Here is a 13,407-nt window from a genome sequence, read left to right on the forward strand (position 1 = left end):
GCACCCTGCTTTCGAAATGATTTGGTAGATGGGAATATAGGAAAGGATGGAGGCTCATAGTCCACTCTCAGTTTCTACTCTTGATTTTGGTGGTTTCCAGGGTCTACTGGGGGCATTTAAGAGTATATGAGGGGAAAGCAAGAGAGATGCCCCATTCTCCTCTTCCTCTTCCTGGTAGTCTATCTAATGTTTACAAAAGAATGGATGCTACTTTTTCAGGCAGTATGTTTAGTAAGAACAATGAATAATTGTGGGAAGATCTGATTTTTAATCCTACTTCTGATACTGGCTAAAAAAACAATTGTTTCTTTTCTCATCTTAAAAACGGGGATAATACTTGTACAAACTTCCTTGGGACAGTTGTGAGCTAAGTCCTTTATAAACAATAAATGGCCACTATGATTAAAGCAATGATTGATTTCATTAAGCTATTCTTTAAGGTTCATTTAATGTGATTATCACCCCACACACACACACACCAAGTGACACTCCTATTCCCAATCTGAGGATTCCACCCCCAGAGACAACATACTTCCACCATAATACCCATTCCTGCCCTCTGACCTCCTCATACTCATCCAAGGTTCAGACCAGATGGTTCATATTTTCATCTTATCTTTCTCACTTTCTTTGGGGCTCAGCTCCTCTGGGTCTTCATGTCTTGATTCTCAACCTACATTAGACAATGGAACCACCCAGCACCATTATATTGAACACCCATAAAAGCAAGCTTTTCACCTCAAAGTAGAGAATAACCAGGTTTATCTGGGCACAGGCTGTTTGGTCAGCCCCAACATGTTGTGATTTAGAGATCTAGGTCCATCATATAGCCAATGGCAAAGGTCAGTGAGGGCATCATGCTTCAGAAGTTTGTTCTCCAGCTTGTTCTGCAGATTCCCAAGCAGCAGTGGCAGCAGAGGGCAAAAAGAGAACACAGATGTTGACTTATCACATAACATCAGGCACCAGGTGCTGCTCTCAAGTGACAGCAGCATATTCTTGGTGTAAATGGCACTTAAGAGAGATGCAGAAATTGACCAACACCTAGAACAGTATGTTGAACTGCAACAGGTGTGGTGTTTTCTCCCTCTTGGTCCATGTCAAGCCAATAGTCAATGATAATATCATAAGCAAGCAGGGTATAGGAGGAATGGTGAGCTTGAGTAGCAGATAGTAAAGCAAGACATTGAAGGCAGTGGTTAACTAATAACCTCTGTTGTAGAAAGCTACCCCAACATACTTGAAACAAAAGCTATGGAAAGTGATCCTGACGATGAAGACTTTGGACAGGATACTCAAGGAAAACTATATTCATCTGCACAGAAGGGAAATCCACAGCTTGGCAACATCTGAGAGTCTTGCTGAGAACAGTCACTAGGCAGTGGGTGAAAGTGACAAAGATCATGGAGTCCAAGTGAATTTAGAGACTGTCCATCAGGTATTTACTTACTTAGGAAGATCATGGAGATGGAGGTGAACCAGTAAAGGTCCACCATCAGGTCAATTTGTACTTCCCTCAGGAAAAATGACTTCTAACCCAGCTGACTTTCCCTCTGCTAATGGACCCTCTAAGCACCATCCTGATAATCTAGCATTCTGTTCATGTTAAGATGGGAAGTGTGAGGGTCACTTATGGAAAGGTAGGACCAGGGGAGGGACTGGTGAGAAAAGGCAAAGGGTGTTTGCATTATAGGAAGGATGATGCAGCACCAATATTATAGATGATGAATTTCATTGAATATTAAAGCTGGAAGGAAATCTTGGAACAGAAAACACAATGTTGGATCTGGAAGGGATCCTAGAATAGAGAGAACAAAATAGTAGAGTGGAAAAGGACTTTGGAACAGGACATGTTAAAATATTAGGGGGTTCTTAGCCCAAAGAATGTTAAAGAACAAAGAATGCTGGGAACTAATGTGGGAACATTACAACATAGAACATTAGAAATGACAAGGATCTGTGAAGATTGGATTTGGCTCTCTCCAGATTGTAACAATGAAGGTATTTAGCTCTTTCTTGATTGTAAAGATTAAATTGTAATCTCCTGTCTATTTTTGGACTGAATCCCCAAAGTGTAAGCAGGTACTTAAAGTTGAGTATAGAGATTTGTCTATTTTTAGATTTAATCCCCATAAATGTAAACATGGTACTTAAAAGTTAAGTATGGCGATCTACCCATTTTGGATTTAACCAAAAAAAGGTAGGTACATCCATCTCACACACTGAGTGGGAGGTCTGTGACCCAAGTGTGAAAGAGTGGGTGACAAATCAGAATTGACTGACTTCTTTCTGGGCAATCCTAGAGCAGAGCATCAGCTGTGATTGGTAGAAAGAAAAAAGGTCTTTAAAAGAAAGAGACAAGGGCCTGAACTCAGTTCTTCTAGGAGTTCGACTTGGAACTATCACTTGGAGTGGAACCTCCTGTGAGAGAGAGTTCTGCTGGAGTTCTACTGGCAGTTCTGCTGGAGTAGAGAATTTTCTTCATTCAGAAGAGTGCTGACTGGACCTGTTTCCTGGTGACCCCCTTTCCTTGGCTTTCTGGTCAGTGCAAGGCTGACTCCCTTTCCTTTGACCTTTCTAGAGGCACCAGCCTCTGGAGAGGCCCATCATCTTGAGACTCCTTTCCCTTGGCAGGGACCTCTGAACTCCTGCCTGACTCAAGAGGAGGCCAGAGCAGCTATCTCTCTCTTTTTCTTCTCTTTCTCCCTTCCTTAATATCTTCCCTCTTTATTGTAAAATAAACTACCATAAAATCCATTCTGACTTTAGTAATTCATTTGGGATTTAGTAATTAAATCCCTGGCGACCAACTAAAATATTATTTAGTCCAACCATAAATTTAACAGATCTTAGAACACAGAATGTTACAACTTAATTATAGAATGTTAGAAATAACCTCTAAAAATAGGATGTTCAGAGCTCTAACAAAGGAAATGGGATATTAGAGCAAGAAGGAATATTACCACAGAACATTAGATGCAGCAAGAACCTTAGCACACATTAACTAGGAAAGAATTTTAACTAGAGAATGTTAAGAGCTCAAAGGAAATGGGAGTGTTAGAGCATGAAGGAACCCTTAGAATTATTATCAAGAATTCTCATCTTACAGGTGGGGAGACCAAGACTCAAAGAGGGCTTTTCCAACATAACATAGGTAGTCAGTGGCTGAGGTGGGATAGAGAGGAATGGTAGGGGTAGTAGGTAGAGAATGGAGGAATATGCATGTATATAGCACCTATTTTGTGCCAACCCCTGTATCGAACAATCTGATCTTCACAACTCTTAGAAGTATTTATTATTATGTTATTATTCCCATTTTATAGATGAAGAAATTGAAGCAAACAGTTTTAGTTGCTTGCCCAGAATCATGCAGCTAATGAGTATCCAAAGCCTGATTTGAACTCAGGTCTTCCTGACTCCAAGTTCAGCTCTCTATTCACTGTGTCACTGTAGCACAGAGAGGAAATCATAGATCAAGGAAAGGTCTGGGGATAAAGGGTCTGTATGCAAGGTGAACTCCTAGTAAGCATCTCTCTTCACCATCAGGTGGTCCCCCTGCCCTTTCTTGTCGAAGGCTGTCCAATTACCAGTGATCTCTTAATAATTCCACTGGCCTTATCTCATTCCTTATTTTGCTTACTCTCCATGCAGCTTTTGTATATTAGATGTTGCTCTCTCTGATTGTTCCTCAGGTTTTTTTGTTTGTTTGTTTTTTGCAGGACTGATTTTCCCCCTTGCCTTGCCTGTGTTAACCTGAGGAGAGCTTCCTAGTTTCCCTAATCAACTACAGTTCTTTTGCTCTTCAAGCACCCTCTTTGGCCACCTAAACCTTTACAGTAGTTGTTCTTCCCTGACATGGGCACTCTCTGTCCTTTCTTGCAACATAAAACTAGAGACACAGACAATTCCATCCCAAGGTAAAGTCCTTATGAATGATTATCCTTCTCCCATTATACTCTCCCTATCCCAGTGATTCATAGCTGTTAGCTGCCAGTATTTAAGCTTCTTTCTCTGTCCTCTGACTGCTTTTCCCCATCCCCTCAGTCCAACCCTTTCATTGTCTCCCAACATCTGGGATCCCTCTAAGCTATTCTCCCTACACTGTGCTCTGGAAATCCTGCTCCATAGGGCACAAACTAGCTTTTCATCTTTTCCTGTCTTGATCCCTCCCTCGCTCTTTATTGAAACTTTGTTCCCTCCTTATGACTCAGCTTCTCCAACCAGTTTTTCCAGCACTGATTACAAAATTTTCACTCATACTCCCAACTCACTTGCCAAGGTGTAGGAGTTGGATGTTTGCTCCCCATGGCCACTTCCAGGATCTCCCTCTACTATCACTCAGTAACCTCTCTTTCTTGGAGGTTCATTCGGACCATGTTTATCACTTAATATTCTAATGGCTATTGTCTACTGACCATGACAATCTTCTTCAATTAGTTCAGTGCCTGGCTCAGTCCCTGTGGCCTCCACCCCTTACTCTTGCCTTTCTAATAGGAAACTTTAACATATAAATTGTTATTACCTTTTAAAAAAATCATTTCCCATCACCTATTTTTCTACCCCACTTCAGCTTCACACAGAAGTGAGATAGGTAGGTGGCCCAGTGGTTAGAGTGATGGATCCACAGTCAAGAAGACTTGAATTTAAATCCAGCATTAGACACTAGCTGTGTGATCCTAGGCAAGTTCCTTAACTTCTGTCTGCCTCAGTTTCCTCAATAGTAAAATTAGAATAATAGTATCTACATCTGTGTTGTAAGGAATAAGTGATTTAATTTAATAAAGCATTTGCAGTGCCTGGCACATAGTACTTAATAAATTCTTGTTTCCCCCCCTTTAATCCCTTTATACACTTGATCTTATCATCACCATCTTCCTGTTCATGAACTCTAAAATTTCCTTATCTGATTATAATCCGTTGTCATTTCCTTTCTCCTTTTGCCTTGCAACCCCAAACTCCATTCTTTGTCCTCACTGCAACCTCTAATCCCTATCCTAACACTCCCTCAGTTCTTTGCCAGACCATTACCCTCCACTGGCTATATTCATCTCCCTTCCCAATCTTGACCCCTTGGTGAACAAGTTCAACACCAAACTTTCCTCTTCTTTTAAGTCCCTTGCTCCCTTATACTGTCAATTTTGTACTACCTAGCCTTTGATTATTCTTACCATCCACTATCTTCATTCCTACTTATGAACTGCTGAATGAAGCTGGAGAAAATTAAAAAAAACTAAAACTTTGAGTTTATTACAAATTTGTTATGTAATTTATACTGGGCCCTCACTGCAGCAAGGCAATCCTTTTATATCTCCCTAATCTATTCACTATTCCACTAGCTGCAATGGTTTTTCTAAAACTTTCCAACTTTCTTCAAACCTTGCCTGACTTCCCCTCTCTCCATACTCTCAGTTGAGAACCTTACCTCATATTTTATTGGGGGGAAAAAGTGGCCATTTGCTTAGAGCTCTCGTTCTTTTTTCATTTCATATTATTCAGATACTTTTTGCCACTATCTCTTCCTTCACCCCTGTCCTATGTGTCTTCTCTCTGCCAAGGCCAACCACTCTATATGCACATGGGGATCCCATTCCATCTTCTTTTCCAGCAGAGGCCTTTGTCTCCTCAAACAACCCAGTCATACATTTTCATTTTCTCCCTGTAATCTGGCTGTTACAAACATAACCATATCCCTCACATCCTCAAAAACCCTGAACTGATCCCCCCATTCTACTATAATTATAGCAGAGATATTGTCCTATATCTCTCCTTTTTCCTTAAGAAGGTCATCTTAGGTGCCTCTACTCCTCTAACTCTCCTCTTAACTATATAATCAAATTTTTATAAAACTCCAAAGTTACTAATGATCTCTTCATTGCCAAATCTAATGCCCTTTTCTCAATCCTCGTCCTTCTTGTTTCTTCAGTCTTTGACTCCATTTTTGCCCTTTTAGATACTTTTGTTTTCATGACACTGCTATATCTTGGTTCTCCCCTTAGTTAATTGCTCTTTCTCAGAATACTTTGCCATATGTTCACCTATTCTATATCATGCCCACTAACATCAGGTTTTCTCTAATCCTCTGGTCTCCATTTGTTTCGCTTCAATCTCTGCTATTTCTCTTGATTTCATCAGCTCTCACAGAGTCAATTATCATCTGTATTCAGATGATTCTTATATCTATTTGTCTAGTTCTAACCTTTCTTTGCTCTCTAGTCTAGAATTACCCACTGCCTATTAAACATTTGGGGGGAGCTAGGTGGAACACTGGACTTGGAATCAGGAACACTCATCTTCATGAGTTCAAAGTGGCCTCAAACACTAACAGTTTGCCCCTGGACAAGTCACTTAACTCTGTTTGCTTCAGTTCATCTATAAAATGAGTAGGTGAAGGAAATGGCAAACTACTGCAATACCTTTGCCAAGAAAACTCAAAATGGGGTCACAAAGAATTGGACACAACTGAACAACAATAGCTTCCTTACACATACTTGTGATCTAGTGCCTTGTTCCTCACATCATCTGACAATTTTCACTTGATATCCCATATCCTTAGAGTACTTTTCTTCTTCATCTCTTAATTCTTCTTAATTCTGGTTTCCTTGACTTCCAACCTCAATTAAAATCCCACTTTCTGCAAGGAGCCTTCCCTAATCTTAGTGCTTTCCCTCCAAAATTATCTCCAATTTATCTTTATTTCTTGTTTGTACACAGTTTTCATTTGGTTTCCCCATTAGATTGTGAGGTCCTTAAAAGCAGAGTATGATTTCTGTGTTTTTGTTCTTGCCTTTCTTTGGATCTACACCTCTAAACACTGTGCCTAGCACATAGTAAGCACTTAACAAATCCTGATTTGCTTTGACCCCCTCACAAAGAGGGGATCAAGGCAGAGGCATTCTCTTCTCTCCAGATACATATGTGTGTGTATAAATATACATATATAGATATCTATAGTTGTATTTTCTCCCTTCATCATCTCATCAGTTCTCATAGATTCAGCTACCTTTATGCAAAGGAATTCCTATCTATACAGCTACCCTTAATCTCTCCTGAATTTATCTTATAGCCTAATGGACCTCTCCATCGACCATCCTATAACCACTCCAAAATTAACATATCCAAAAAGGGAGTTCAGGTTTCTTCCCCCTTTCCTCCCATCCCAAACCCATGCCCTCCTCCAAATTTTCTCATTTTTGTTCTTTTCCATCCTTGCCCCTCTCTCATAGCCTCTGTCCTTGTTCAGGACCTTATCACCTCTCATCTGGACTACCATGATAGCTTTATAATTCACTTCCCTGCCTTCAGTCAGCCAGTCATCAATGAATAATAAATGCTTGTTGGCTGCAATCTCTTCAATTTCCTGAGAAATTTTCAAATTGATACACCCCAGACAGAGCTAAAACCTAGTCACCCTTACTAAAAAATGAATGGTTCCTAATTGCCTGGAGAATAAAACACAAAATCCTTGGATTGGAATTTAGGTTCATAGATTTAGAGCAGGACATCTAGTCTGATTTCTTCCTCTTATAAAGAACTGAGGCATATAGTCACAAGGCTCTGACAGTTTTTGAACCTCCTAATGTCAAATCCAGCATTCTATCTGCTAGACTTAGTTGCCTCTAAGGCTTTCCATAATCAGGCTCTAACCTCCCTTTCCAGTCTTATTTTATATTAGTCTCTCCCCATCACTCACTTTCCATACTCATAAATCTGCTAACCATTCACCAGGATGATACATTCTCTTCCCCTGCCTCTGGGGCCTTTGTACCACCAGGCCACCCCATTCTGCCCTGGCCTTATTCCTTTTATATCTGGTAAAATCTTTAAGGTAGAGTTAAGGTGCTCCTTTTTTTATTTTAATTTTTAGATCCTTACCTTTTGCTTTAGAATAGTTACTAAGTATCATCTCTTTCAAGGCAGGAAAGCTGTAAGGGATCTGCAATTTGGGTTGTGTCTTGCCCAGTCACACAACTAGAAAGCGTCTAGGATCATATTTGAACCCAGAACTCCTGTCTAAGCCTGGCTCTCTATCCACTGAGCCACCTAACTGGCCCCAGGTGATACCTCTTAAAAGAGATATTTTCTATTCTCCCTTTTAAAACTGCCTTTAAAACTGCCTCATTTGGAAATTTTAATGTATTTTGTATTTTATTGTATATTGTATTATTTATATTGCGCTTATATAATTTATATTTTATAAAAAAATTTTAACCCTTACCTTCCATCTCAGAATCAATACTATGTATTAGTTCTAAGGCAGAAGAGTGGTTGTGTTGGGCAATGGCGGTTAAGTGACTTGTCCAGGGTCACTTGGAGCTAGGAAGAGTCTGAGGCCACCTAGCTGCTCCCATTAATTAAAATTATTTCTTCTTTGTTCATTATTTTGAATATACCTAATTGTGTAGTTGTTGTACTACATAGCAATGGTCTAATTATGGAGGTTTATTTATTTTTGCATCCTCACAGCCTAGCATAAGACCCTGCACACAGTATGACATAATATCGGGCTTGGGGCTGCTTTCTTTCCTGACCCGTTCCAGATGAGTCAGTAGCCTGTCGGAACTGGAAAAGTCTCTACAGATGTTCCGCTCGATCCTCGCCTCTCCGCGGCCCCAGGAGAACAAATGACGTACTTGTCCGAAGACGGGGCCCTAACTTGACCCCGGTGCCAGGGTACTTCCCACCACAATGTCGCTGCCTATTAAATATCCAGCACCCCCTTCCCTAGTCAGGGCTGGCGCTGCAGCGGTGCCCCCATTACCTCTCTCTTCTCCTCCAGCCCCCACCTCAGGGTCCCGGATTTAGGGGGAGCCTTAATCTCTGGGACAGAGCACTTTTATTTTTCTACAACGCCTCTATGTGAATCTGCGGTCCGCGTTTCCAAGGTAACGCGCCCTTCCTTCCGGTCCTCCAGTCCTTCGACGCCCCGCCCTTCAACCTTCCCCTCTCCCCGCCCCCTGCGGGTTTTGTCCTCCGTTAGATCGAGCTGCCGGTGACGCCGGTTCCAAGGCCAACCCCAGCTGCGCGCTGGCCTATGCTCCGTCGGCCGGGCGAGCAGTTCCTCTGGGGCGGACTCTACGTGCTGATTGGTGGGAGCGGCAATCCGTCCATGCTAGGGTGGTGGCCTGCTGGAGAGCCCAGAAAGATGGCGGCCGAACGCAACAACCGGTAAGGAAAGCGTGAGAGCTCACTAGAGCTGTCGTACCCTCACCCTTTGGGGTCAGAGATGGTGCTTTCTGCCCTCAATGGGAGGCCTTCCTGGGAGTTTAAGAAAAGTGGCCTGGATGCCCGAGAGGCAGAAGTCTGGAGGGGCGAAGTGGTTAGAGGAGGGCATATTCCCTCACCCCGCGCCGCCCCCCTGCTCAGTGACCAGTCACGCCCCCTCCTGGGCGCCCGTTTGCTATGGGGGTGGGGTGGGGGAACGGAACTAACCCTGGGCGGCTCTAGCCCCACTCTTTGGGCCCCTGCAGCAGAGCTCATCCCACTAGTACCTTCCTTCAACCTCTGTACCTCCCCTCCACAGGCACATTTGGGAAAATACTGACTGAGCCCTCAGGTCCAAGCAGCCCGTCTTATTTCAGGCCTTCTGGACCCCCACTGTTTCCACATGGCTCTAAACGCCCTGAAGGAGCTTCAGGCTGGGGACCATCCCCCCATGCTAGTCTTTCAGGTGGGCAGGAACGCTCAGTTGGACTCCCTGAGCTACCAGTCCCCCATCATGCGACGAGTTTTCATGAGGTTCCCTGAAGTGTTGTTCATACACCGGACCCATAATCCCCGAGGCAAAATACTCTATACTTTCCTGGTGGATGGCCCTGGGGTGCAGCCTGAGCGCAGCTTGACCAGGATAGTGTATTTCTCTGTCCCAGTCAAAGAGAACACTGAGGGGCTGGTTCAGCTGTTCCACACCTTCAAAAAGTTTAACCCAGAGTGGGAGAGAATTTGCACCATCCTAGTAGATCCTTATTTCTCCCTGCTGCCTGTTCTAGCGATGGAATTTCCATCAGCCGAGATACTTCTGTCTGCCTTTCATGTTTGTAAGTTTCTCCAGGGAAAGTTCTACCGACTTGCCCTAGACCACTCAGTGAAGAAGCTGCTACTCACCACCCTAAAGAACACTATGTGTTCTGCCACTGCCAGTAACCTGAAGAAAATGCACACTCTCCTTAGTGACTCTGTCCCCCAAGACCTGCAGCCAGACCTTCATCTGGGCTGGCTTCTAGATGACCGGATCTGGCTGGCACATAGGTGGAGGAGCAAAGCTGAAAGTATCTCCTATTTTCAGGACCTAGAGATCACAACCCGGGTTTTAAGCCAATTCTTTGGTATTGAACTATCTTTGGAGAGGAGTATCCTTTCCCTGTTAGGGTATTTGAAGCAGAGAATGGAGAAGGATGGGGCCTCTGACTCAGACTTGAGTGTCTCAGCCAACTGTATTCAACCAGAGCCTTCTGCAGAAATGGCCAAGCTCCAAGAGGTGGAAGCCTGTATCCAACATTCCTTGCAGACCATCTGTGCTGAACCTGCTGCTCAGCTCTGCCTGGGAGAGTTTGCTGTGGTCCAGAGGTCTGTACAGCTGATTGGCTCAAGCACAGACAAAGTGAACATCCAGATCCTAGAGGACATGCATGAAGTACAGGGCTCAGGCAGCTGTACCTGCCACTTCAATCAAACTTTTAGCCTGCCCTGCCGCCATATCCTGGCTGTCCTTAGCTCTCGTCAGCAAGTGCTACAGCCTGAAATGCTACCTGAACAATGGAAACCTGGCTGCAGGACACCTCCAGGAAGTGTAGCCAGCCTGGCCAATATTCTGGGCAGCAGGTGGAACGTGGCTCTCGACAAAGAGCTTGTGGTGGCATTCCTCACAGGGGAGGTGAGGCGGCTTTTGCTTCAGTGTAGCCGGGAAGAGTTTGAGCGACGATATAACACCCTCCGTGAACTAGCAGATAGCTGGATTGGACCTTATTTCCAAGTGCAAGTCTAGGCTCTCTTACTTCCTCTCTGTTAGGTCTACTTTGTTCTGTGACCACCTAGATGTCCTTCCTTAACCCAGCTAAGGGTGGTGGTGTTGGTGGTGGTGATGATTATTGCCTAGATCAATGACATAGCCCCTAAGCCTCAGTTTTCTCAGCTATTAAATGGGAATAACAGTCCTCCTACTTATCTCACAGGATTGTTGTAAGGAAAGTATTTTTTAAACTATAAATTGCTATAGAAATTAGATTTGTTTTTACCCACTGGGAAACAGGGAAGGAGTAATGTGCCCCATCACATTCCAACTTGCTCTGCAAACATTCTGTACTCTCTTTAAGGTCTGATGACCTAACAGATGAGGAAAAGGATTGAGACCAAATGAACTGTCAGCCTAGGTATGGAATTTTTTCTTGCCCCTATGATCTATGTCTCATTGCCCTGCTTGATCCATGTAATTAAACCAGAATGCCCAATATTGCTCTTTTAGAACCTTATCCCACCACTTCCCCCAGAAAGAGTACTGATTGCCATTCCTACTATCCTATCTTCTGTTTTGTGCCAACTGGGGAGAAATTTGGATGGGATAAAAGTTTATAGCAAAGATACCCAGTAAGTTGGCTTGTTTGTTGCTACCATAGAAATTGGAAGAGTACTACCCCTTGCCTTCTTCCCCAATGACTTTTTTGTAATTTCAAGTTATTGTACTGTTCTCTGGCCAAACCCATTTTCTTATTAAAGTAAATAAACTTCCCAGCACTTGGCAGTACTGAAGCACTGGTGTGTAGGTATAAGTATACTCCCCAAACACAGCCCCATCCCCTGCAGCAATGGGTCCCCCACCTATCTGCCCAATAACCATACAGAGAAGCCACCCAGTGAGTCTAGTGCAATTTCATCTGGCTACAAGCAGGAACCAGGACCCTGACTTCTTCTGGACCCCACCAGTGGGGCCTGGCCAAGCACCATGTGAGACTGGGCCTGACCCCACCTCCCCTCAGAAGCCCCCTCAGGCTCTGGATGGGCCATCATGAAGGCCTGGGCTGCTCGGATCATGTCCTCCTCCCTCAGGCCTGGGACAGGCACAGTGGGGATGCCAGCAATCATCATAGCCAATGTGAGAATGCAGATGTCAGGCTGAGAACCAGGCTCCTTGCCCCCTGCCTCTTTGGGCACCAGCAGGGCCCCTGGCGATAGCCCACAGAGCAGCAGCGGCCCATGCCCCCCAACACCACCCATCTGCCCTCCAGCCAACTGAGGGACCCTGCCCCTCGAGCAACCATCTTCCCAGCCCAGGTTCTCAAGCTGCCTCACATGAGGAAACTTTCTGCAGTATCTGCCATGATACTCTTTCCGCCGAAGCGGCTCCCAGCCAGCCCCCCCTGGGCAGATCCCAGGCTCAGGTGTAGGTAGAGAATGACCCCAGGTCTGGGGAGCTGCCTGACGCTCAGCTTTCTGGCTCAGCGGGCCTGGCCCTCCAGGGGCCATCACCACTGGCTCCATGGTACCATAGAGGCTGAGGGAGGAGCTTGGAGAGCCTGCCCCACCTGCAGAGACAGGAATGAGATAGTAAGTGACTTACAACTCCTTTGAGGTCCTGAAAGCTATGCATAGTTTTTAAGAACCACCCAGGATCATGCAAAGGGGTAGTTCAGGTCCTGGAACATTTTAAACGTTATATGGTCTAAAATTAAAAAGAGCTTTTAGAACTTATCTCGCTCAGCTCCCACATTTTACAGATAAGGGAGTCCAGAGACATTAAATAAATTGCCTTAGGTTACATATATTAGTGTCAGAGCAGGGTTTTGAACCCAGGTAATCTGACTTTAAATTCCAGTATATTTCCAGGTACCACCTTGCCTTTATCTTTGGGATAGCAGCTCCAAGGCTACAGTTTCCCAAGAAAGATAACTTCCTGGGAGTACCATACTTTAAAGTCACAGCATGGCAGGGGTAGTTATTCTTCTAATCCAACCTAAGAAACTATTGTCTCACCTTGGCCAGGAGTAAGGAGACCCGAATGAGCTCTCTGTGTCATGAAGTAGGACATGGCTACCCTAGGGGGCCCAGCTTGTGAGGGAACAGTAGGACAATTCCTTCATGTCCTACCCCACTCACTCTTCTAGAACCTACCTCACAACCCTAGCCTGTGTTAGCTAGAATCTACCTCATAGCACTGGCTTGTCCATTCTAGAACCAGTGTACCTCTCTGGACCAAACCAGAGCAAAGGAGCCTGTAGAACATTGACTGCACTGTGTTGTGGAAAGAGCAGTATTTGTGGAGTCAAATCTTGTCTATACTTAACTATATGACACTGGGCAAGTCATTTTAACAGCCCAAGTGTCCTTATTTTTAAAAGAAAAGGAGTTGTAGATCTCTAGCATTCTTTCCCAGCTCTAACTTTTATGATCCTGTTACTAGGAATGTAGTGATCTGGG

General features: G+C 44.1%; 2 protein-coding genes across 2 annotated transcripts; one reads left to right on the forward strand and one right to left on the reverse strand.

Annotated features, from left to right (window-relative positions):
• Positions 1-6,556: 6,556 nt before the first annotated feature.
• ZSWIM1 (zinc finger SWIM-type containing 1) lies at positions 6,557-11,742 on the forward strand. The gene is made up of 2 exons (XM_001373943.5): positions 6,557-9,165; positions 9,521-11,742. Exon 2 carries the CDS (start codon positions 9,605-9,607, stop codon positions 10,979-10,981), a length of 1,377 nt encoding a protein of 458 aa, XP_001373980.3. The 5' UTR covers positions 6,557-9,165; positions 9,521-9,604; the 3' UTR covers positions 10,982-11,742.
• A 104-nt stretch (positions 11,743-11,846) lies between these two features.
• On the reverse strand, positions 11,847-13,376 carry SPATA25 (spermatogenesis associated 25). Its single transcript, XM_001373963.4, has 2 exons — positions 12,964-13,376; positions 11,847-12,515 (listed from the first exon to the last, which is right to left on the reverse strand). The coding sequence occupies exons 1-2, from the start codon at positions 13,016-13,018 to the stop codon at positions 11,872-11,874; spliced, it is 699 nt and encodes a 232-aa protein (XP_001374000.1). The 5' UTR covers positions 13,019-13,376; the 3' UTR covers positions 11,847-11,871.
• Between the last annotated feature and the right edge of the window lie 31 nt (positions 13,377-13,407).

This window comes from Monodelphis domestica, chromosome 1 (assembly GCF_027887165.1).
Source record: "Monodelphis domestica isolate mMonDom1 chromosome 1, mMonDom1.pri, whole genome shotgun sequence".
Lineage (NCBI taxonomy): Eukaryota > Metazoa > Chordata > Mammalia > Didelphimorphia > Didelphidae > Monodelphis > Monodelphis domestica.

Bases quoted from the DNA above. Each gene is read 5' to 3' on its own strand.
- SPATA25 (XM_001373963.4), bottom strand. From the start codon at position 13,018: ATGTCCTACTTCATGACACAGAGAGCTCATTCGGGTCTCCTTACTCCT. The intron at 12,516-12,963 runs GTGAGACAATAG...CTGTCTCTGCAG, and splicing joins TCTCCTTACTCCTGGCCAAG to GTGGGGCAGGCTCTCCAAGC.
- ZSWIM1 (XM_001373943.5), top strand. From the start codon at position 9,605: ATGGCTCTAAACGCCCTGAAGGAGCTTCAGGCTGGGGACCATCCCCCC.